The sequence below is a fragment of the Cetorhinus maximus genome, chromosome 1, assembly GCF_964194155.1.
Source record: "Cetorhinus maximus chromosome 1, sCetMax3.hap1.1, whole genome shotgun sequence".
NCBI classification, from domain to species: domain Eukaryota; kingdom Metazoa; phylum Chordata; class Chondrichthyes; order Lamniformes; family Cetorhinidae; genus Cetorhinus; species Cetorhinus maximus.
The window spans coordinates 177,948,207-177,970,967 of record NC_135879.1 but is presented as its reverse complement, the minus strand read 5'-3'; the positions used below and the strand labels follow the sequence as shown (position 1 = coordinate 177,970,967).

Below are 22,761 nucleotides of genomic sequence, written 5' to 3'. Positions count from 1 at the left end.
CAATTATCCCAGTATGGGGAGGTGGGTGTTGTAAGTTTGGGAAAGTACCCAAACATTAATAATGATACTCCTTGGGGTCATGTCAACAAACAGTTATTGTAACTCCTAGAGCAGAGTTTTTTCAACTCTCAAGGAGACATAGGCTTTTTTTAGTTTTTGAAGGGCTGGATTTAACTAATGCCATAGCTTGACAGTTCTACAGATTTTATCTGCCCTTCATGAGTCTTTGTGTCAACTCCATAAATTTGTGACTCCCACACTGCAGACTAAGGCCCTTGCTACAGTAAAAATGGGGTCTGTTTGAACTCAGCACTGAGTTCAAAAGGCCCTTCTGAGTTTGTGTTTACCTCATGTGTGAGTCACACTTCTCCCCCTTTCTCCTACTGCCGAAAGTGGGATATGTTGGAAATGGAGATGGGATTTCCAAATCTAGGTCCTGCCCACCATTTTTAAAGGTCAACGGAGTGAAAATCTAGTCAATGAGTTGCATCAAGTTTGTGCAAAATTAGTTAATGTCTTCACAATAAAGAGTAAAGGAGTAATTTTAACCTAACCCTACCTGTTGGGAAACTGATGAGATCTGATTAAGTGCTGGTATCACATCCTGCCCGATTTTGCTCTCCATTGAAGTCAATTGGCAGGATGTAAAACTAGCATTCCACCCAATCTAAGGGGTTTTCTGCCCAATGAGCCTGGTTTAAATGACCCCCAAAATGTTTGTTATATGTATTCCTGCTTTGTACCATGTTGATATATTAATACATTTGTTTGTTATTGTTGTGCCTTTTTCCATAAATATTTTTTCATGCAACAGGTTCATGTTCTTGCAATTTTATTGAATTGCACATAAGAACTTGTACAAACTACACTTCAAAATTGTGTGCTGTAGTTTATGAAAATTATCAGTGTGTGTTCCATGAAACAAAAACCAAGCTTAATAAACTGCACACCTGCTACTGCAACAGTTTTGTTTCTATACTTTATCACAGTATCATACTGATTGCCTCATGGAAATGAGAATGCTCCTTGTCCTGTTTGCAACCTAGAATCCATACATTAGAGGTTTGTTCCACTTAATGCACAAGCAATAAACAAATATGTGTTTGGGAAAAGCTAAAATGTTTTCATGTTTCATCCCTACAGAAAACAGAAAAAGTGGACTTTTCATTTAACTCGATGGCCGACCCAAAATTTGTGTTCTATGACCACAATCTCTTGGAATCTGTTAATATTGGTGACCCTAAAGTCCATGAATTTTTTCGTCTCCTTTCACTTTGCCATACAGTGATGTCTGAGGAAAAGCAGAAAGGTAAGAAATGTTGTCAATCTTGAGTAAGAGGAGATTCGCTAATAAGGATGAGAAAAGGAGTTGAATTTTACTTTTTTCTTTGAAGATTAATTATTGGAACATTTGCCGTTCTCTTTCAAGACTGGAAGTATGCTAGTTTCCCCTTTCATACACATGTGATAAACAAATATGCAGAGGTGAGTTTAAACTATAAAATATAAATATAATAAAGCAGTAGTATAGGCTGGATTTAATCTACCACCGAGGCACCTGCCAAAAGGTCTGGAAGTTGTCGGGGATCTGGCACAGATCCATGGTGGTTGGCTGAAACCAATTCCGTGGCAGCAAGCTCATAAATGTGGGTGACGCGGGCTTGCAGTTGGATCATGTGGCAGTGGCGGCTCTGACCCTTGGGCCATATTTAAAGGGCAGCCAGTCCTGTGTTCGAGTTGGATATTGTCTTGCTGGCTTTTTAAGGGAGCTGTCCAGTTTAAATCTCCAGCATCTAATTTTCTGTTGCTGCAGCAAAAGGAGTTAATCAAAAGGCCAGGGAGAAGATTCCTCCGCCATCATGCAAGATCAGTAGGTTCCTCCGCCATCATGCAAGATCAGTAGGTTCCTCTAGGTCTGAGATGCCACAGTCCAGCTTGCACAATCTCCCCAGCACTTGAGAATGAAGAAAGAAAGGGAGCATGATTCCCATGCTGCATTACCCTTCACTTTCCTTGCAAGCAGCCTCCTAAATGCCCTCCACTTTGGGTCTCAGATCTGTGATGCCACTTTAAGGTATAATCCTTCTGCACCTTAGTTGTGTGCTGCGCCTTTAAATTTTAGACTCAGTGTTTCTGAGTTCTGAATTTCCTGCCTGAGATTCCTGTTTGATGTTGTATATTCTGTTCAGTTGGACTCACTTATGACAAAACTTTGCAGGCTTTTAAAATGACTCAAATGTGCTTACAGTTCTGAGCAAAGTGTTTTAGGCCTTTATGAATCCTAAGTAACTGTTCCAAAATCTACTTTTATACCTTTTTCTAACCCTTTCTATGTGAAAATCCACATCCGCCTTACATAACACAACTCCATATATGGTGAATTTTAATGAGCTTGTTCGTTATCAATAATTCATTTTTTTCCTTATCAATAACTCATTTTCCTGTAGACCAATTTATTTTTACTACTCCCTGGACAGAAATTTTTACTCAGCGGGCGGATGTGTGCCCAACCTGCTTGAGCGTGAAATGATGCGCATTGACGTCGGCTGAGCGTGCCGATGTCAACGCGCAGTTCACGATTGTTCGGTCAGCTGGCGTGCGCCAGAGCTGGCAGCACGCCCACCAACAATTAAAAGGCCTATTAAGGCCATTAAGTCATCAATTAACATAAAGTTTTCGCTGCCCGTCCAACCTAACGGTTGGCAAGCAGGCGAAAAGGCCAAGCGACCTTTGCATTCTTTTGGAAACAATCCACGGCAGGATGCAGTTTCCAAAATCAAATAAAAATAAAATAAAAATTTTAATTTTTCATTAATAATATGTCCCTGCTCATGTGATAGAGTCATTATTACATTTTTATTTTTATAATTTTTAAATATCTCTTCATCTCCCTGAGGCAGCTCTGTGCCTCAGGAAGATTATGCAGCACTCAACTCGCACACATGTGCGAAGTTCGCACTTGGCTGGCTCGCTCTCTCCCTCCCACCGCACAGACAGTGCTCAGCGTTGCCACTCGTGTTTCACGCTTAATTGGCCCGCCAGCGTGAAATCACGGTGTGGTGCCAGTCGCGGGTGGCGGGCAGCTTCCCGACCACCCCCGCCGAGCTTGCCCGTCAAGGGCAAAATTCTGTTAATTTATCATAATCTATCTGTTAATTTTCACTCTTGCTCTGTTCTACCAATGGAACTGCTAGCCAGTCCACACCAACTTCTTGTTTCTAAAAAAGGTGATGTATTCTCTGACATATACTTCTATGGAACCTGTTTCTGAAATGATTGCTGCTTTAAAGTCATTCTTAATTCAACAGTTAAGTGGCTACTGTACCTGAATTTACCTAAAAAACAAAAATTAAGTGTTACTAATACTCTAGTATAAAGAGAAATCAATAGCAGTATAACAGCAGACTTTAGGACAGTCTGATTAACTTTTTCCTTTATTACTCTTTCCCTCAACTTTGCAAATTTTCGTTTTTAACTTTATATCCAATTCCTTTTTAAAAGTTGCTATTGAATCTGGTTCAGCCATCCTTTAAGGCAGTATATTCTAGGTCATAGCAACTCACTCTATAAAAAACATACTCACCACTCCTGTTTTTTTTAATGCTCCCACAGGATGTGGGCATCGCTGGCTAAGCCAGCATTTGTTGCTTTTCCCTAATTTCCCTTGAGAAGGTAGTGGTGAGCTGCCAATTACCTTTTGCTAATTATCTTAAATTTATGACCACTGGTTACTGACCTGCCTGCCAGTGGAAACAGTTTCTCTTTATTAAAAACCTTCATAAAGTTGAATACCATAATTAAATCTCCTCTTAGTCTTCTCTATTGTAAGAAGAATCCCAGCTTCTCCAATCTCCCCGCATAACTGAAGTCCCTAACCCCTTGTCTATTTTGCTAATTCTCCTCTGCATCCTTTCCAAGGTCTTGATATCTTTCTAAAGTGTGGTGCTCAGAATTGTGTTAAATACTTAGCTGAGTCCTAACCAGTGACTCAAAGGTCTTGATTTTCATTATCACTGCCCCACCCCAACCCGCCCAAAATGGACGGAAGGGGGATTGAGCAACCCAAACCTATTCCCACCTGTTTAAACTTTTATTAATACAAATAAGGCCATTGACAAGGCTCTGCAAAAGGGAGGTGGTGACCTAATTAATGTTCAAAAATAATGGCCTGATGACATTATGGGCAGCATGACTTAAACTAAGCCTATAAGTCAGGAGTTGGCCTGCACTGCCAGCTGCCTGGCAGCAAATCTGATGTAGGAACTGCCAAATTGCCATGGCAAGTGCTGAAGATCAGCTCCGTTTAGCTTTTTTTTGTTGTCCAGGTGGAACCAGGATTTCCTGACTGCCTCTCCCCTTCACCTCCCCCTCTCAGCCTGGATCATGACTCCAGTGTCCTGGCTCCTCCTCCCTCCCATGAGCCCCGATTGCCTCTACTGACTTTCAGGATCTGTCACCGTGGATCTCTGGCTGCAGCCTCCTGCCACTTGTTTATAATCTTGACCTCTGACCAGGCTATCAATTCAGTCAGTTGTCAGGCAACAGTCTACAAAAGGTTATTTAAGATCGGTAGGGTCTCCATGTCTCCGACCTTGCCAATTTCTTCCCATGCATCCTCCCTGCCTCTCTGTGAATATCAACTCTAAGGTTTAGCATAATTTCCTTGTTTTTGTACTCTATGCTATTATTTATAAAGCTAATGATCCCATATGCTTTTTTAATAGCCTTATGATATATTGGGTGAAAAATCGAGTGCGATGAACCTGCACCATTCATTCCGACTGTACAACACACAAACTTTGTGCTGCTTGTTCATTTGTATGAATACAGTGTGCAGCCAGTGCTAAGCGCAGGCCTGAGTAGGGGGTGTGGAAATCTTGAGAGGTTTGCTTGAATTCAACCTAGCCATTACTACTTAAAGCAAGACCGCACCTCTAAAACGGGAGGTGCATTTTGATTATAGCAGGTGCTGGAAATCATTACAGAAATGACCAGGACCTGGGAAAGACAGGAATCTCACAGTGTTGCAGATAGCAGGCTTAAAGGTTCTCTGCCACAATACTGGAGGCCTTGGTGCAAGAGGTGGACAAGAGGAGAAAGGTCCTTTATTCACAAGCAGCCAGGAGGCTTTCCAGACAAGCTCTCAAAAAGCATTGTTTGCAAATAACTGCCATAGCCAGTGCCAGTGGAGTTGCCCAGAGGCCTCGATGCAGTGCTGAAAGAAGTTCAATGACCTGAACTTCTCTCCTTCACGTGGAGACCTCAGACATATGGGCAGTCTCATAGAAATGATGAGGTAAATGGGAAGTTAGGAGAGAAACTAAAGATGTGAGTTCAGGGCTACTGCAAAGAGGAACCTTAGGGCTTGGTAGGCTGGGGAAGGGAGGGTTAGGAATGAGGGAGCATGATCTCAATTTTACGATACAAAGATATTTGCGAGTTCATAATACACTTGGAAGTGAAGGGTGAGGGTTCCAGCACTCTGATTGAATAGGTAAACTCTCTTTTCCTTTGATTCTGGCCTTTTTCATCCTGTCTTTCCCTGGTCCACATCATCGGTAGCTTTGCCCTCTGACGTATCATATGATGCCTTATATCTGGATTTCCCTGCTTAATTCCCACTACTTCTATAAGACTCTCCAGAAAACACAACTCTTTTTCAAAGTTTTAGTCACTTCCTCCTAATATCTCTGCCTTTGGCTATGTGTCCATTTTTGTCTGATCATGACTCTGTAAAATTTTTTGAAATTGCTTCACAGAATGTGAATGTCGCTGGCAAGGCCAGCATTTGCATTTGCCCCTGAGAAGGTGATGGTGAGCCGCCTTCTTGAATTGCTGCAGCCCATGGTGTAGGCACACCCACAGTACTGTTAGGAAGTGCGTTCCAGGGTTTTGACCCAGTGACAGTGAATGAACAGCAATATAGTTTCAAGTCAGGATGGTTTAGGTCTTGGAGGGAACTTGCAGGTGGTGATACTCCCGTGCACCTGCTATTCTTGTCCTTCTAGATGATAGAGGTTGTAAATTTGGTAGGTGCTGTCGAAGGAAGCTTGGCGGGTTGCTGCAGTGTATCTTGTAGCTGGTTGTGATTACCCATGTGCTGGGAAAAGCCTGCATTTTCTTTTGTGTTATGCTCCATTAAGACTAAAGTGGGCTGGGGCGTATTATGAAAGAGGGTTCATTGGTTCCCTGATTATGACATCATTAAGTTCCAAGAAAAGTGACCTGAAGTTGCCATTGGGATGAACAGCTAAGAAGCAAAGGGTAAATAGAAAGCTAATTTAGTAGCATTGGGGCAGCCTGAGTTGACAGCCTGCATTTTCCTTTTGGCTGTTCAGAATGCACTGAGAATTTTTGCAAAGAGGAAACGAGAAAGGTTCTCGCCAAATGGAACAGTTTTCTGTTTGGCAGTCTTCAAACAGACCCTGGTGTTGAAGCAAGTTTCTAAGAATAGAGCAGAGGCTGTGGGCGGAATTTTGCGTGCCCATTGGCATCAAGCATCATGTGTGAGTGTGGGCGTGAGTGGATAATATGCTGGGAAGGCCAAAAATCAGTTTTATGCCATCAAGAAATCAGTTTGCAATCATCCATTCCACTCATCAATGGCAGGCCGCCTTTCCCGCCACCAGATGTTGGAAACTTCATTATAATACATCTGCCCTACTCGCCAGAATCATCCCCCCATGTCACATTTACCGCCCACTTCGGTGGGAAAACACGCTGATGCAGAGGTGCGACGTGCAGAAGTCAGGACTTAGTGTCAGAGCCTTGCTCACATTGTAGACATCCGAGGAGCAGAAGATGCTGGTGCCCTACAGCAACAGGACCCTGGAGGAACACATGCATCACATGCTGGATGGATTCTGATGTACTTGGTTCTGTTCGGAAGCAGCTCACAGAAGGTCACCGTTGAGGGTCTGCTTCGGGATATCGGTGACTTGGCCATGGTCTTCTATAGATGACTGTCAAGGGGTTAGAAGGAAGGTCCAGCTGTGAGTGGGAGAGGAAGGTCTAGGTTTGACTGGAAGAGGAAGGTGTACTGTGGGGTGTGGTGAGGTTGTGGAGTGGGGGAACAATGGTGTTGGGGGAGCGAGGTTGGGAGATGGAGAACAATGGTGTCGGAGGGGTGAGGTTGTGGGGGAGGGAGTATGGGAGGAGGAGGGTGTAATGGGGAGAATGTGGCAATCGGGGAGGTAGGTGTAGGGGGGAGGAAGATGTAAGGATAGGAGTTCAGAGGAGGGAAGGAGTCTGTGGGGGAGGATAGAGCTCGGAGAGGAAGGAGTAAGGGTGGAGAAAGAGTAAGGGTGGAGGAAGGAGTAAGTGGGAGGAATGTCCAGGTGAATATGCGAGGGAGGGGTCTGTGGAGTCGATGACTGCCTCCTGGGGAGTGAAATGAGGTTGGGGTAGTAGGAGGGAATGAGAGAGTGAGCCGGTAGGGTGGGAGGGTGAGGATGCGACAGTAGTGGTAGAAGGGGCGGCAAGGGTGGTTGGTGGGGTCTCAGAGTCAGACACGGACCCTGGGGGCAGGAAGGAGGAGATCGGGGAGGCCAATGTGGGTGGGATTCTCGGGAAGGTAGGGAACGTGCACGTTCTCCTGGACATCCTGGAAATAAAAGGGTTCTGGCTGGCAGATGGCGATGGGGAGGTGGAATGTGATGCCGGGCGGTCAACAGTGATGGGAGAAAGGACATAGTTGATCGGGGAGGGGAAAGGACGGGGAAGCTAAAGACATATTTCACCAGTACAATCTTGCAAAATCGAAAGTGAAAGAGTCTCGTGTTGTGTGGGAACAGGTGCTGCATGGGAGTGTGATCAGTGGGTGGTCAGAGATGCAGGTCAGCTCAGATGGACAACTGAAAGAGAACACCTGCAGGCAGCATTGAAACTGCCTGAAACATTGGGATGAGTGTGATGGAGGAAGGATCTGTGTGCATGAGAGAGTGCTTGCACGAGGCTCCAAAAGGTCCTGTCACACACGCACTTCTCTCTCCAGAATCACTCGTGAACCAGCTGTGTGCAGATGAACTGCTAGTTGGAGGGGTAGGAGGATGCAGGAGGAGGACTCGTGAAGCCTACAAATGAAGCTGAAGGACACCCTTATACGTTATTCAGTGACAGTGAATATATTTTCCGATTATAAAGTGACAAAACGTGTTCACTCATGCAACCACTTGTGATCAGAAATTCTTAAACTTTTCTAGGCCTAATACTTCTTCTAAGTTCTGCCCTGACATCTGTAGCAGGGGTGGAGACAGCCTGTGCAATGGTTGGTTCTGTTGCCTCTGATGAATTTGGCGTGGGTCCTTTGGAGAGCCGAGCCCTTGGGGGCCATGGCTTGCTTTGGCTGTCCTCCTGTGGACCAACTGCTCCCTCTGAGGTGGCAGAGGACGAGGTTGAGGGGGCCACAGGCAAAGGGGACTCGGAGGGAGAGGACAGCCTCTGAGATTCCTGAGTGGATGACCCGGGGGTGTCCAGTTGCCGCTCCTCCTCTCTTCAGGTGCCCAAGGGCCCCGGCCTGACTCCTTGAGGGAAAGGAGCACCTGGAAGGGCATTGAGGTGCCCTGTTTCCCTCTCACGTTGGCACTGCAGGAACTCACCCATGCCTACCACAATGGAATGCAGGTCTGCGCGCATCTCCGTGTTCTGCTGGACCAGGGCCTCCATGTTGTCCGCCATCCTTCCCGTGGAGACCTCAATACATGCACATGTAGGCACCACTTCATCAGAGAGCAAGCGGATGCACTCCTCCAACTCACGTGCCACTCTGTTGAAGGTTCCCAACAGCTCTCCGTGATGTTTCCCCACCTTGTGTTGACTCTTCATGATAAGTTGGAAGGCCGAATCCAGATGCTTGTCATCTGACCCAGACCTCACAGATGCCTCTTCCCCAGCAGTCCTCTAAGTGCGGGGGAGTTCAGCTGAACCTGCCTCCTCCTGCTGCGGACATGTGCCTGTGCTGTGACCATCAGATTGTGAACACCAGCCCGCTCTAGATCTAGGTCCCACCGAGGTGTATGTCTCTGCACTGGTGGAGGGTGTGAGTAAGCGCTGTGACATGTCTTCCAGGCTGCTTATTTCCAGCTGTTCAGTGGAGGAGGTGTCCTCTTGGCTGGAGGTGAGGACCTGGATGGAGCTGAGGGACTGGCACTTCGAAGAAGCAGGCTGTTGACCTTTATTGGACAGTGGGCCCAGTGGTGGCTTGTTAATTAGCCACCACCAGGTAGATTGCTGTCATGGTCCAGCTGCCCTCCCACATGGGCTCGGGACCCACATCGGGTCCTGATGTTTTAATTTACCTTGTGGCGGCAAAATCCTGGCCATTGCTGTCTGCTATCTGGCATAACAGAACACAGGGACAGGTGCGCAGGACTGGTGCAACCACAAAATAACATTTTAGTGAAATTCTACTTGCTTCATTACATATAAAATCTGCTGTAGCTTTGTTTGAAGTAAATTGCATTGACATTGGTCTTTATTCATTGCTTAAACCATGAATAATCAAGTTTAACACATTGATATTGAAAATAACTATAATTTTCTCGCAGGTATCTTGCTTTACAGCAATCTTTTTTTTTGTAAAGGTCTCCTTATGTATCAGGCTCAGTCTCCAGATGAAGGTGCACTTGTCACTGCAGCAAGAAACTTTGGCTTTGTTTTCTGGTCCCGTACTCCTGAGACAATAACTCTAGTTGAAATGGGTGAAACTAAAATTTATGAACTGCTTTCTATTCTGGACTTCGATAATGTGAGGAAAAGAATGTCTGTCATAGGTGAGCTTGTTGTTCCTAAAATGAATAAAAATTACTTTTATCTTCAATGAGATTGTGACCAATAGGCAATATCCATTTGCTTACATATTTTGGTTTATTTTGTTGCATAGTACGACGTCCTGACAAGAAACTGTATTTGTACTGTAAGGGGGCTGACACCATTGTGTTTGAGAGACTTAATCCTTCATCTCAGCATTTAAGAGATGCAACCACTGCACATCTTGATGTAAGTAAATATATAGATATTCTTAAGATCAGTAATAATAATATGCCATTTTATGTCTAGATTAGTTTGATTGATCAGTTTAAGGGGTGCATCTGTTAGTGATTTTATTTGGTGGGTGGTACCTGGTTTATGTGAGGCACATGGAGGACTGGAGCTCTTGATGCATGTGAAGCAGCCAGCGGTTGGTGGCAGCAGCAGCAGAGTTGGGGGATTTAATGGAGATCAGAAACAGCAGAAGTAAGGGGAGTCCAAACACAAAATTACAAAGACTGTAGAGATTGTATCTGTGAGTGATGAGATGGTATTGATTGAAGAGATAGGAATGGCAAAAGTGCGTAGCGGATGGTATGGAAGGAATGGGATGGGGATGGCATAAGAGGGATAGCGTGGGGAGAATGGAATGGTGGGACCGGGCTGCCGTGAGAGGAAGGGATGGCGTGGGAGGGGTGAATGAGATGATGGAATTGGTTAAGTCTGACAAAATAGTACGGACAATTATTTGATTTTAATGATCCGATTGCTATACTTCATGCTAAAAGTGAAGATTCATTAAATTTGAATGAAAAGATTTTTTAAAAGCTGCTAGGTGAATTAAAAGAATACAGCGGCATTGATTCTATAGATAAAGCAGATGATAATAGTCTATACCCTCCAGAGTTTCAACACAGTCTAACTCCCCTGGTCATGCCACTGTACAAACTTAAACTCAAGAAAGGGCAGTTATAATGCTGCAATGAAATTTGAATCCTTAAAAAGAAGCAGAGTTTTTGCCAGAGGCAGGAATGTGGGAAACCAGGGCCTGAAAATACTGGCTTGGGAAGAGTGGTGTCAGTAACCCACCTGATCCCTAATTAAGGCCAATTAAGGTTGTTGAGTTCATTAAGAGCTCATTAGTGATAAATATTGTGGTTTTCACAGTGCCAGATGAGCCGCATGCACTGCCTGGAGCAGACCAGGTGAAGGGAGATGGTTACAAAGTGGGGAACTAGTATGTCTGCCCCAAGGAATTACCTCGGCCCCACAAAAGGATGAACAATGCAGAGGAAGCCTCAGTCATAGACAAACAGGTGTTTTTGGTGCTGCGCAAGTGGCAGGGACTGTAGCAGTTAATTGATTGGGCAATCTAGGGGGTCATCATCCTCTTGGCATCATGGGAGCACAAGAGCAAGGGAGCACAAGAGCAAGGGGGCAAAGCTGCCAAGTACAGTTGGGTGGCCACCTGGCCACAAGGAAGGCAGCAGCTGGCAGTGAGGCATGGCTCTCAGATTTTGGCCCCAATGATGATGAGGAGCAACATCCTCCACAGGAAAAGAGCTGCCCCTGGTATCAGGTGGGCAGAGGATTCTCAATGTGACCAGCACTACCTCAACAGAGTGTGAGAGTATTGGTGAGTTGAAGGAATCTTAAAAACAAAAAACTACTGCGGATGCTGGAAATCCAAAACAAAAACAAAATTACCTGGAAAAACTCAGCAGGTCTGGCAGCATCAGCGGAGAAGAAAAGAGTTGACGTTTCGAGTCCTCACGACCCTTCAACAGAACTGAGTATAGTTAGGCGAGGGGTGAAATATAAGCTGGTTTAAGGGGGAAGGGGAGAGAAGTTGAGGGGCGGGTGGTTGTAGGGACAAGCAAGCAGTGATAGGAGCAGATAATCAAAAGATGTCACAGACAAAAGGATCAAAGAGGTGTTGAAGGTGGTGATATTATCTAAGAAAATGTGCTATTTAGCACATTTAATTAGCACATTTTCTTAGATAATATCACCACCTTCAACACCTCTTTGATCCTATTGTCTGTGACATCTTTTGATTATCTGCTGCTATCACTGCTTGCTTGTCCCTACAACCACCCCCCACCTCAACTTCTCTCCCCCCACCCCCTCCTTAAACCAGTTTATATTTCACCCCTCTCCTAACTATACTTAGTTCTGTTGAAGGGTCGTGAGGACTCGAAACATCAACTCTTTTCTTCTCCGCCGATGCTGCCAGACCTGCTGAGTTTTTCCAGGTAATTTTGTTTTTGTGAGGGAATCTTAAATCACTTTCCAAAAATGCAATATTGTAAAGATTTAACATTTAACTGCAAGTGCTGTTTAAATTCTAAGTCTCATCCAAGGGCCTAAACAGGGGGATAGAAACTATCCATTGACAGCAGCTGAAATAGTTAATTAAAGAAACTAGCTCAAACTGGTTTGTTCTGTACCTGGGCTTAGGTCCTTTGTTTCAGAACATGTAAATTGAGACATTCTCAGTGCGATCAGCACTGAGTGCAACTTGAATGGAGTGTACAAGTTTGGTGAACTGAGGGAGTTTGGTGAGGAGGCGAGGGAGGTACTCCCTTTGTTTCCTGCCAATTTTTTTTCACCCTGCAGGAATTGGTTCTTGCTCTACTACAAGGAAGAAGCTAGCTGTTTGATAAGTATCTGGTAAGTTTTTTAAAATTTATTTATGGGATGTGGGCATCATTGGCTAGGCCCAGCATTTATTGCCCATTCCTAATTGCCCTTGAGAAGGTGGTGGTGAACCAATGCAGTCCCTGTGGTGTAGGTACACTGACAGTGCTGCTAAGGAGGGAGTTCCAGGATTTTGACCCAGTGACATTGAAGGAATGGTGATATATTTCCAAGTCAGGATGGTGAGTGACTTGGAGGGGAACTTTCAGGTGGTGGTGTTCCCATGTATTTTCTGCCCTGGTCCTTCTAGATGGTAGTGGCCGTGGGTTTGGAAGGTGCTGCCTAAGGAGTCTTGGTGAGTTTATTCTATGCAAAGGTTCAAAATAGCACAAGAATTTGTGGTAAGATTTATAAAATACATAAAAGAAAATAAATAATTGAATAAAATAATTAAGTCATTAATTCAAGCACAGAAAGATGGCAGGACAGGTGATGTGTCATGGTTGCCGCATGTGGGAGCTCCTGGATACCAGTGTGATCCAGGACATGTCTGCAGCAAGTGTCTGCATCTTGAGGAACTTTGGCTAAGAGTCATTGAGCTGGAGGCTGAGCTGTGGACACTGTGTCACATCAGGGAGGGGGAGAGTTATCAAGACGCTATGTACCAGGACGCAGTCACACCCCAGAGGATAGGGGCTTCTGATTTGGCAGGTGGCCAGGGAAAGGAGGCTGTGACTGCGATTTAGGCAAGTAAGGGGACCCAGAGGGCAGGAGTGCAACAGTGTCAGCCTCAATTATCCAACAGGTTTGATGTTCTCTCAGCTTGTTTGGATGGGTGTGGGGGCTGCAGAGTGGATGAGCTGACAGATCATGGCACTGTGGCACAGGAAGCCATTCAAATGGAGGGAACCAAAAAGGAATGTAGTGGGAATAGGAGTATAGTAAGGGGGGGGGTTGACGCTTTTCTCTGTAGCAAAGAGCAAGAGTCCACACAGCTGTGTTGCCTGCCTGGTGTTAGGATTCAGGATGTCTGCTCAGGGCTGGAGAGGAAAGTACAATGGGAGGGGGAGGATCCAGTTGCTGTGGTCCATGTAGGTACCAACGACATAGACAGGACAAGGAAGGGGGTTCTGCGTAGGCAGTTTGAGGAGCTAGGCACCAAATTCAGAAGCAGAACCTCAAAGGTAATAATCTCTGGATTATTACCTCTGCCATGTGCAAATTGGCATAGGGTAAATAAGATTAGAGAGATGAATGCGTGACCAAAGAATGGCGTGGGAAAAGTGGGTTCGTGTTTGTGGGGCACTGGCACCAGTACTGGGGAAAGTGAGATCTGTACCGTTGAGACTGGTGTTGTAGTGAGCCGCAAAACTAGGGAAGTGGAGAGGGCTTTAAACTAATAACTGGAGGCAAGGGATCAAATTTGGAAGATGTGGTAAACAGAAGTGTTGAGACAAGGCAAGAGAGAAAGGTACTAGTATAGGAAATGATAAACAGAACATGACAGGAAGGGACAGAGAGTACAAACCTAAGAGTAAATCAGCAGATAAGGTCAGACATTACATGCTTTGGGCTGCATTAGAGTGCTTCAGTTGGAGTTTGGTGAGAGGGGGACTTTGGTTAATTTCTAACTAAATACTAATCTTTATTTAATTTAGCAACTAACTATAAGTTACTCTTTGGGCTGGGAGAAGGTTAGTTTTAATCCAGTTTTAAAATAGGGGTTATACAGGCTCTACTTACACCTGCAGCTAGTTAATTAATTAACTGGCTTAAACAGGTTTTTGGAAACTAGATTCAGACAGCATAAAAGCAAGCCATCTACAGTGCTGCTTTGGTCTGCATTAGCATTTTGTCAGTTGGAGTTTGGTGAGAGAGGGAGTTCAGTGAAGAGGAAAGGAGGGACCCTCTCACTGTTTACCTTTCCTCAGTAAGAAAAGCAGCGACTTCGGTAAGTAGGACCTGGTAAGTATTTATTCTGCCCTTAATATTCTCTAAACTAGAGGAAGTAAAAGTAAAAGGAGTAATTTAAGGGTAAGTCATCACAGGGCAGCTGGGCCAAGTGGAATGTTCCTCCTGTGCAATATGGGAAGGCCATATTGTAGTGTCTCCAGCTGCAGCTATTCGATATCCACATTTCTGAGCTGAAGCTGTGCCTGGAGTCACTGTGGAGCATCCGCAAGGATGAGGTCTTCGTGGATAGCATGTACAGTGAGGTAGTCACAGCACAGGTAAAGAATGCACATGCAGAAAGGGAATGGGTGATGGGCAATAGAGTTAAAGGACTAGGCAGTCCCCTGCGGCCGCAGACATGATACCAGGATTGTATGTTGCCTCCCTGGTGCCAGGATCAAGGATGTCACTGCGCGGCTGTAGGACATTCTGAAGAGGAAGGGTTAACAGCCAGAGGTCATGGTCCAAATCAGTACCAATGATGGAGGTAAAAAGAGGGATGAGGTCCTGAAAGCAGAATATAGGGAGCTAGGAAATAAATTAAAAGCAGGACCACAAAGGTAGTAGTCTCAGGATTACTCCCTGTGCCATGTGGTAGCAAAATCAGAAATGGGAAAATAGAATAGATGATTGTGTGGCTGGAAAGGTGGTGTAGGAAGGAGGGAATTGGATTCCTGAGAGATTGGGGACTGATTCTGGGGAAGATGGGACCTGTACAAGCTGGACGGGTTGCACCCCAGCAGGACTGGGAGCAGTATCCTCAAAGGGGTATTTGCGAGTACTGTGGAGGAGGGTTTAAACTAGATTGGCAGGGGGGATGGGAACCTGAGTGGGGAAACACGAGCAGGAAATAAAGATAGGAATGAAAGACAGAAAAGTAGAAAGCAAAAGTGGAAGGCAGAGGAAACAAGGGCAAATAAGGTAACAACAGCAAATAAGGCCTTGGTACAAAAAAAAGCGCAAAAAATGTTAAAAAAGACAAATCTAAAGGCGCTGTATCTGAATGCACAGAGCAGTTGCAATAAGGTAAACAAATTAACAGTGTAAATAGCTATAAACGGATACGATACGATTGCGATTACAGAGACATGGCTGCAGGGTGACCAAGGCTGGGTACTGAATATCCAACCGTACTCAATATTTAGGACAGACAGGAAAAAGGGAAAAGGAGGTGGTGTGGCATTGTTAGGTAAGGATGAAATCAGTGTAATAGTGAGAGAGGATATTGGCTCAGAAAATCTAGATGTAGAATCAGTCTGTGTGGAGCTAAGAAGCAATAAGCGACGGAAAACATTGGTGGGAGTTGTCTATAGGCCTCCAAACACTAGTGATAAGGTAGGGAATGGCATTAAACAGGAAATTTAAGATGCATGTAACAAGGTGCTCCAGTAATTATGGGTGACTTTAATCTACATACAGACTGGGCAAAGCAAATTAGGAACAATACTGTGATGGATGAATTCCTGAAATCTGTATGAGATAGTTTTTTTTTAGACCAGTTTGTCGAAGACCCAACTAGAGAACAGGCTATTGGTATTGTGCAATAAGAAGGAGTTAATTAATAATCTTGTTGTGTGGTGTCCTTTAGGGAACAGTGACCATAACATGGTAGAATTCTTCATTAGGATGGAAAGTGAAGTAGCCCAATCTGAAACTAGGGTCCTAAACCTAGACAAAGGAAACTGCAAAGGTATGAGGCATGAGTTGGCTAAGATATATTGGGAACTTCATTAAAAGGTATGATGGTGGGTAGACAATGGCTAATATTTAAGGAACTAATGTGTGCATTGTAACAGTTATACATTCCTTTCTGGTGCAAAAACACAACAGGAAAAGTGGCCCAACCATGGCTAACAAGAGAAATTAAAGGTGGTATTAGATCCAAAGAGGAATCATATAAAGTTGGAGAAAAAGTAGCAAGCCTGAGGATTGGGAGCAGTTCAGAATTCAGCAAAGGAGGACCAAGGAGGGGAAAAATAGAGTATGAAAGTAAACTTGCAAGGAACATAAAAGCGGACTGTAAAAGCTTCTGTAAGTTTATAAGAAGAAAAAGATTAGTGAAGACAAATGTAGGTCCCTTACAGTCCGAAAAGGGAGAAATTATAATAGAGAACAAGGAAATGGCAGTGTAATTAAACAACTACTTTAGTTCTGTATTCACAGAGGAAGACACAAAGAACTTCCCAGAAATACTAGAGAACGAAGGATTTAGTGAGAAGGAGGAATTGAAGAAAAATAGTATTACTAAAACAATGGTGCTGGAGAAATTAATGGAACTGGAAGCCGATAAAACCCCAAGGCTCGATAATCTACATCCCAGGGTACTAAAGGAGGTGGCCATGGAAATAGTGGTTGCCATCTTCGAAAATTTTGTAGATTGTGGAACAGTCCTGGCAGATTGGAGGGTGGCAAATGCAACACCACTATTTAAAAAAGGAGTGAGAGAGACAACAGTGAATTACAACTGGTTAGCCTAACCTCAGTAATAGGAAAAATGCTAGAATCTATTATAAAGGATGTGATAACAGGACACTTAGAAAATATCAACAGAATTAGACAAAGCCAACATGGATTTATGAAAGGGAAATCAGTTAGACAAACTTACTGGAGTATTTTGAGGACGTAACTAGCAAAATAGATAAGGGAGAGCCAGTAGATGTGGTGTATTTGGATTTTCAGAAAGCTTTTGATAAATTCCCACATAAGAGATTAGTGTGTAAAATTAAAGCACATGGGATCGGGGGTATATATTGGCATGAATTGAGAATTGGTTAGCAGACAAGAAACAGAGTAGAAATAACTGGGTCTTTTTCGGAGTGACAGGCAGTGCCTAGTGGGGTACCAGAGGGATCAGTGCTCGGGCCCAGCTATTCATAATATATATCAATGATTTGGATGAGGGAACCGAATGTAATATTTCCAAGTTTGCTGACGACACGAAACTTGGTGGGAATGTGAGCGATGAGGAGAATGTTTAGATGCTTCAATGTGATTTAGATGGGTTGGTTTAAATGGTGATAGATTAGGAAATGTTGATGTACAAAGGGACCTGGGTGTCCTTGTACACCAGTCACTGAAAGCAAGCATGCAGGTGCAGCAAACAGTTAAGAAGGCAAATGCCTTCATTGCGAGAGGACTTGAGTACAGGAGCGAGAATGTCTTCCTGCAGCTGTACAGGGCCTTGGTGAGATGACACCTGGAGTAGTGTGTGCAGTTTTGGCCCCTAAGAAAGGATATACTTGCCATAGAGGGAGTGCAGCAAAGATTCATCAGACTGATTCCTCGGATAGAAGGATTGTCGTATGAGAAGAGAATGAGCCGACTAGGCCTGTATTCACTAGAGTTTAGAAGAATGAGAGGAATCTCATTGAAACATATAAAATTCTGATGGGGCTGGACAGACTGGATGTAGGGATGTAGGCTGGGGAGTCTAGAACAAGGGATCACAGTCTCATGATACGGGGTAAACCATTTATGACCGAGATAAGGAGAAGCTTCTTCACTCAGAGGGTGGTGGACCTACGGAATTCTCTATCACAGAAGGCTGTGGAGGGAAGTCACTGAATTTATTTAAGAAGGAAATAGATAGATTTCTGGGCTCTAAAGGCATCAAGGGGTTTAGGGAGAGCGCGGTAGTACAGCATTGAGACAGGATCAGCCATGATATTGAATGGCAGGGCAGACTCAAAGGACCGAATGATGTACTCCTCTTAATCTTTGTTTCTATGTTTAAATTAAAGGCCCTGTATCTAAATGCGCATAGCATTTGAAACAAAACAGATGAACTGAGAGCGCAAATAGAAATAAATAAGTACAACTTGACAGCCATTACAGAGGCATGGCAGCAGAATGACATAGATTGGGACCTGAATGTTGAAGGGTATGTGACATTTAGGAAGGACAGGTAGCTAGTAAAAGGTGGAGGGATGGCTCTGTGAATTAACGATAGTATTAGCACATTAGAGAGGGATGACCTAAGTTCAGGAACCAGAATGTAGAAGCAGTTTGGATTGAGATGAGAAACGATAAAGGCAAAAAGTCACCTGTGGGAGTGCTGTAATTGTAACTATACGGTAGGACAGAATATAAAGGAAGAGATAATGGGAGCTTGTTAGAAAAGTACAACAATGATCATGGGGGATTTTAATCCACAGTTGGCCTGGAAAAATCAGATGGGTGAAGGTAGCTTAGCTGAGGAGTTCATAGATACTTTCTTGGAACAGCACGTCCTGGAGCCAACCAGAGAGCAGGCTGTTCTAGGCCTGGTACTGTGCAATGAGATGAAATTAATTGATAACCTCACAGTGAAGTCACCCCTAGGTAGCAACAATCATAATATGCTTGAAGTTTATATTCATTTTGAGGAAGAGAGAAGTGGGCCCAGGACTAGTATTTTAAACTTAAATAAGGGCCATTAAGAGGGCATGAAAGCAGAGCTCGCTAGAGCGAACTGGCAAATGAGTTTGAGGGATAGGTCCAAAGAGATGCAGTGGTGGATATTTAAGGCAATATTTCAGAATACATAGAATAAATACATTCCAATGAGAAAGAAAACTTCCAAGGGGAGAACCCGATATCCGTGGTTAACTAAAAAAATTAAAGACAGTATCAATCTTAAAGAAAAAGCTTATAATTGTGCATAGCTGGGTGGCAGGTCAGAAGACTGGACAGAATATAAAGAACAGCAAAGAATGACAAAAAGATTAATAAAGAGGGAAAAATTAGAGTACAAGAGAAAGTTAGCTGGAACTATAAAGATGGATAGTAATAGTTTCTATAGATAATTAAATAAGAAAAGAGTTAACAAAACGAGCATTGATCCTATGGAAATTGAGTTTGGGGAACTAATAATGGAAAATAAGGAGATGACAGATGAATTGAACATATATTTTGCATCAGTTTTCACGATAGATGATATGAGTAACATCCCAGAAATAGCTGTAAATGGAAGGGAGGGAGGCACTCAGGGAAATTACAATCACCAGAGAAGTGTTATTGAGCAAATTGTTGGAGCTGCGGGCTGACAAATCCCCAGATCCTGATGAACTCCATCCTAGGGTCTTGAAAGAAGTGGCTGGTGAAAACGTTGATGTGTTGGTTTTAATTTTCTAAAATTCCTTAGATTCAGGGAAGGTTCCATTAGATGGGGAAATAGCAAATGTAACATCTTTATTCAAAAAGGGAGGGAGACAGAAAGCAGGAAACTACAGCCCAGTTAACTTAACATCAGGGATCAGTGCTGGGGCCTCAACTTTTTACTATTTATATAAATGACTTGGATGAAGGGACCGAAGGAATGGTTGCTAAGTTTGCTGATTACACAAAGATAGGTTGGAAAGTCAGTTGTGAAGAGAACATAAGGAGGCTACAAAAGGATATAGATAGGTTAAGTGAGTGGGCAAAGACCTGGAAAATGGAGTATAATGGGGGCAAATGTGAAATTTGGCAAGAAGAATAAAAAAGAAGCATATTATCTAAATGGTGAGAGATTGCAAAACTCTGAGATTCAAAGGGATCTGAGTGTCCTGGTGCATGAATCACAGAAGGCTAGTATGCAGGTAAAGCAAGTAATTTGGAAAGCTTATTGAATGTTATTGATTATTGCGAGGGGAATTGAATACAAAAGTAGGGAAGTTATGCTTCAGCTGTACAGGGAACTGGTGAGACGACATCTGGAGTACTATGTACAGTACCGGTCTCTTTATTTAAGGAAAGATGTAGATTTGTTAGAAGTAGTTTAGAGAAAGTTTACTAAGCGAATACCAGGAATGGGAGGGTTGTCTTATGAGGAAAGGTTGGACAAGTTAGGCTTGTATGCACTGGAGTTTAGAAGAGTAAGAGATGACTTGGTCAAAACCTTCAAGATCCCGAGAGGTCTTCACAGGGTGGATGTGGAGAGGATGCTTCCTCTTGTGGGAGAACCTAGAACTAGGGGTCATGGTTTAAAAATAAGGGGTCGCTCATTTAAGACAGATGAGGAGAAATTTTTTCTCTCATAGTGTCAAGAGTCTTTGGAACTCTATTCCTCCAAAGGCAGTGGAAGAAGAGTCTTTGAATATTTCTAAGGCAGAGCTAGATAGATTCTTGATTAACAAGAGGGTGAAAGGTTATCAGGGGATAGGTGGGAGGTTACAGTCAGATCAGCCATGATCTTACTGAATGGCAGAGCAGGCTTGAAGAGGCAAGTGGCTATTCCTGCTCCTAGTTTGTATGTTCATATAGGAGAGGGAGGAGGGATAGGAAAGACACAGAGGCCATATCCTCAGCATAGGATACACTGGCGAAGTCAGAGCTATCTAGAGATGTCTGGGAACCAGTGCCGCAGCAGATTATGACTCTCTAGGCAGCTGGTCACAGACATCTGTGATCTCATCGCCAAAAACCTCACACTTTGCACCACTGGTCACCATGCTTTGCCAGTAGCCATCAAAGTCAAGATAACTTTAAACTTCTTTACTTCTCGCTCCTTCCAAGGATCATCTGCGGATCTTCGTGACACCTTGCAAATGGCAGCACACCACTACACCTCACAGGTTATGGATGCACAATTCACCAGGGATGAACATGCATTTCATGTCAGATGCAGCCATACAGGCACAGAGGATAGTGGGTCTTCTGCCATTGCTGGATTTGCCTTGGCACTGGACATCATCATTTGCACCCATGTGGCCATCAATGTACCCAAAAACTGCCCAGAGAGATGCAGCAGCAGGAACGACTTCCACCCTCTCAACATTCAGCTGGACAGCAACCACAAAAAGAGCTTCTCCCATGTGTGCGCTTGCTTTCCCAGCTGCTGTCATCACTCTTTCATCCCCTGCCAATCCAGGCTGCCACAACTCTTCATTCTATCTCCACAGCAGCCCCCAGTGCCCTTAGATGGATACTAAGAGAAAATAACCAATACCACCCGAGCAGTAGGACAACCACTGAAAAGGCCAGCGGGCTTCTGAAGATGCATTTCTGATACCTGGACCAGTCAGGTGGCGCACTACAATATACACCTGCAAGGGTGTCTCGCCTATTGTAGTGATCTGCTGTGCTGTCCTTAATATGGCCCGGGATTTGCCATCACCTTTGATGAACCCTTGCCCTACTTCACACTTCATATATCTTCTCTTGTCCTGCCATCAAAAGGAGTAAAAGGAGTCTCAAACATGTATTTACAAGTGTGACTATTTAGATATTAACAGTGCATGGTTACAGCAAGAATACAATCTAGTGACCCACTCAGTGCTCTGTCCTTCCTGCTTGACCATTTCTATATGATGCACTTCCTGAGGCCTCGAAAGAGGCGTGGGCAGCCTGTTTACTTGGCTTGCAGCTGAGGTGCATCTGGAAGTCATCCTCGTCGTGGAGGTGCTTCACCTGCATCACTGCTGGCCAACCTCCGTCACTTGGACATGCTGCACAGATGTTTCCACTGTCAAAGAAACCAAGGAAGCCGAGAATGTTGAAGGCTCCCTGTGAGGGGCAGCACCCTCATCCTCAGTCATATCCTCAACCCTTGCCAGGCTCTTCAGATGGATGGAGAGAAACACCAGCTGGGGCAAAACTGGCATCCCTGCCAGCCATTTTTGCACCACCTGCACCACTGACTAGTGCAAGCTATATAGTGTGGCATGCATCCTGTGGACGTCAATACATAGTCCTTGCATGCACTCCAAGTGCTGCCGCATATGGATCTCCATGAGATTGTCCACTCTCTCTCCATAGAGGAGCTCATGTGCTCTGCCCATGATTCCATACTGCCTCAGGAACTCCAACATGTGGAAGCACTTTTGCTGTTGCTGGTCTTTGGACCACTGAAGTCCTGCATATATGCCCAAGCAAGGCTGTGCCTGTCTTTGCTCCACGGGAGGGAACTGACTGCAGCTGCCTCTGCATTTGACACCACCTTCTGCACAATTGTGCCATGCTCCTCACCCAGTGCCATCCCATCTAAACGTCTGAGAGGATCCACCAAAATTAGAATATCAGCACTGGTGGATGGTGCTCATAGACTCATGCACGTTTACAGCACAGAAGGAGGCCATTCGGCCCATCGTGCCCACACCAGTCAACAAAGACCTGACTACATGAATCCCATTTTCCAGTGCCTGGCCCATAGCTCTGGAGGCTATGGCAGCGCAAGTGAATATCTGAATACTTCTTAAATGTTACAAAGTCTCTGACTCGAGCAGCCTTTCAGGCAGTGAGTTCCAGACTTCCACCACCCTCTGGGTGAAAAAATTTCTCTGCAACTCCCCTCTTAGCCTTCTACCTTGACCCCTCTACTAATGGAAAAAGTGCCTTCCATCCACCCTATCTTGCCCCTCATAATCTTGTACACCTCTATCAGGCCCCCTGTCAACCTTCACTGCTCCAAGGAAAACAATCCAAGCTCATTCAACCTTTCCTCATAGTTCAGACCCTCCAGTC

General features: G+C 44.4%; 1 protein-coding gene across 1 annotated transcript in view; it reads left to right on the top strand.

Annotated features, from left to right (window-relative positions):
• Positions 1-22,761, top strand: part of LOC144685630 (putative phospholipid-transporting ATPase IM) — a 329,489-nt gene that overhangs the window by 168,786 nt on the left and 137,942 nt on the right. The window contains exons 15-17 of the mRNA XM_078550359.1: positions 1,144-1,309; positions 9,582-9,770; positions 9,881-9,996. Of these exons, the coding sequence (XP_078406485.1) occupies positions 1,144-1,309; positions 9,582-9,770; positions 9,881-9,996 (471 nt within the window). The remainder of the gene's footprint in view (positions 1-1,143; positions 1,310-9,581; positions 9,771-9,880; positions 9,997-22,761) is intronic.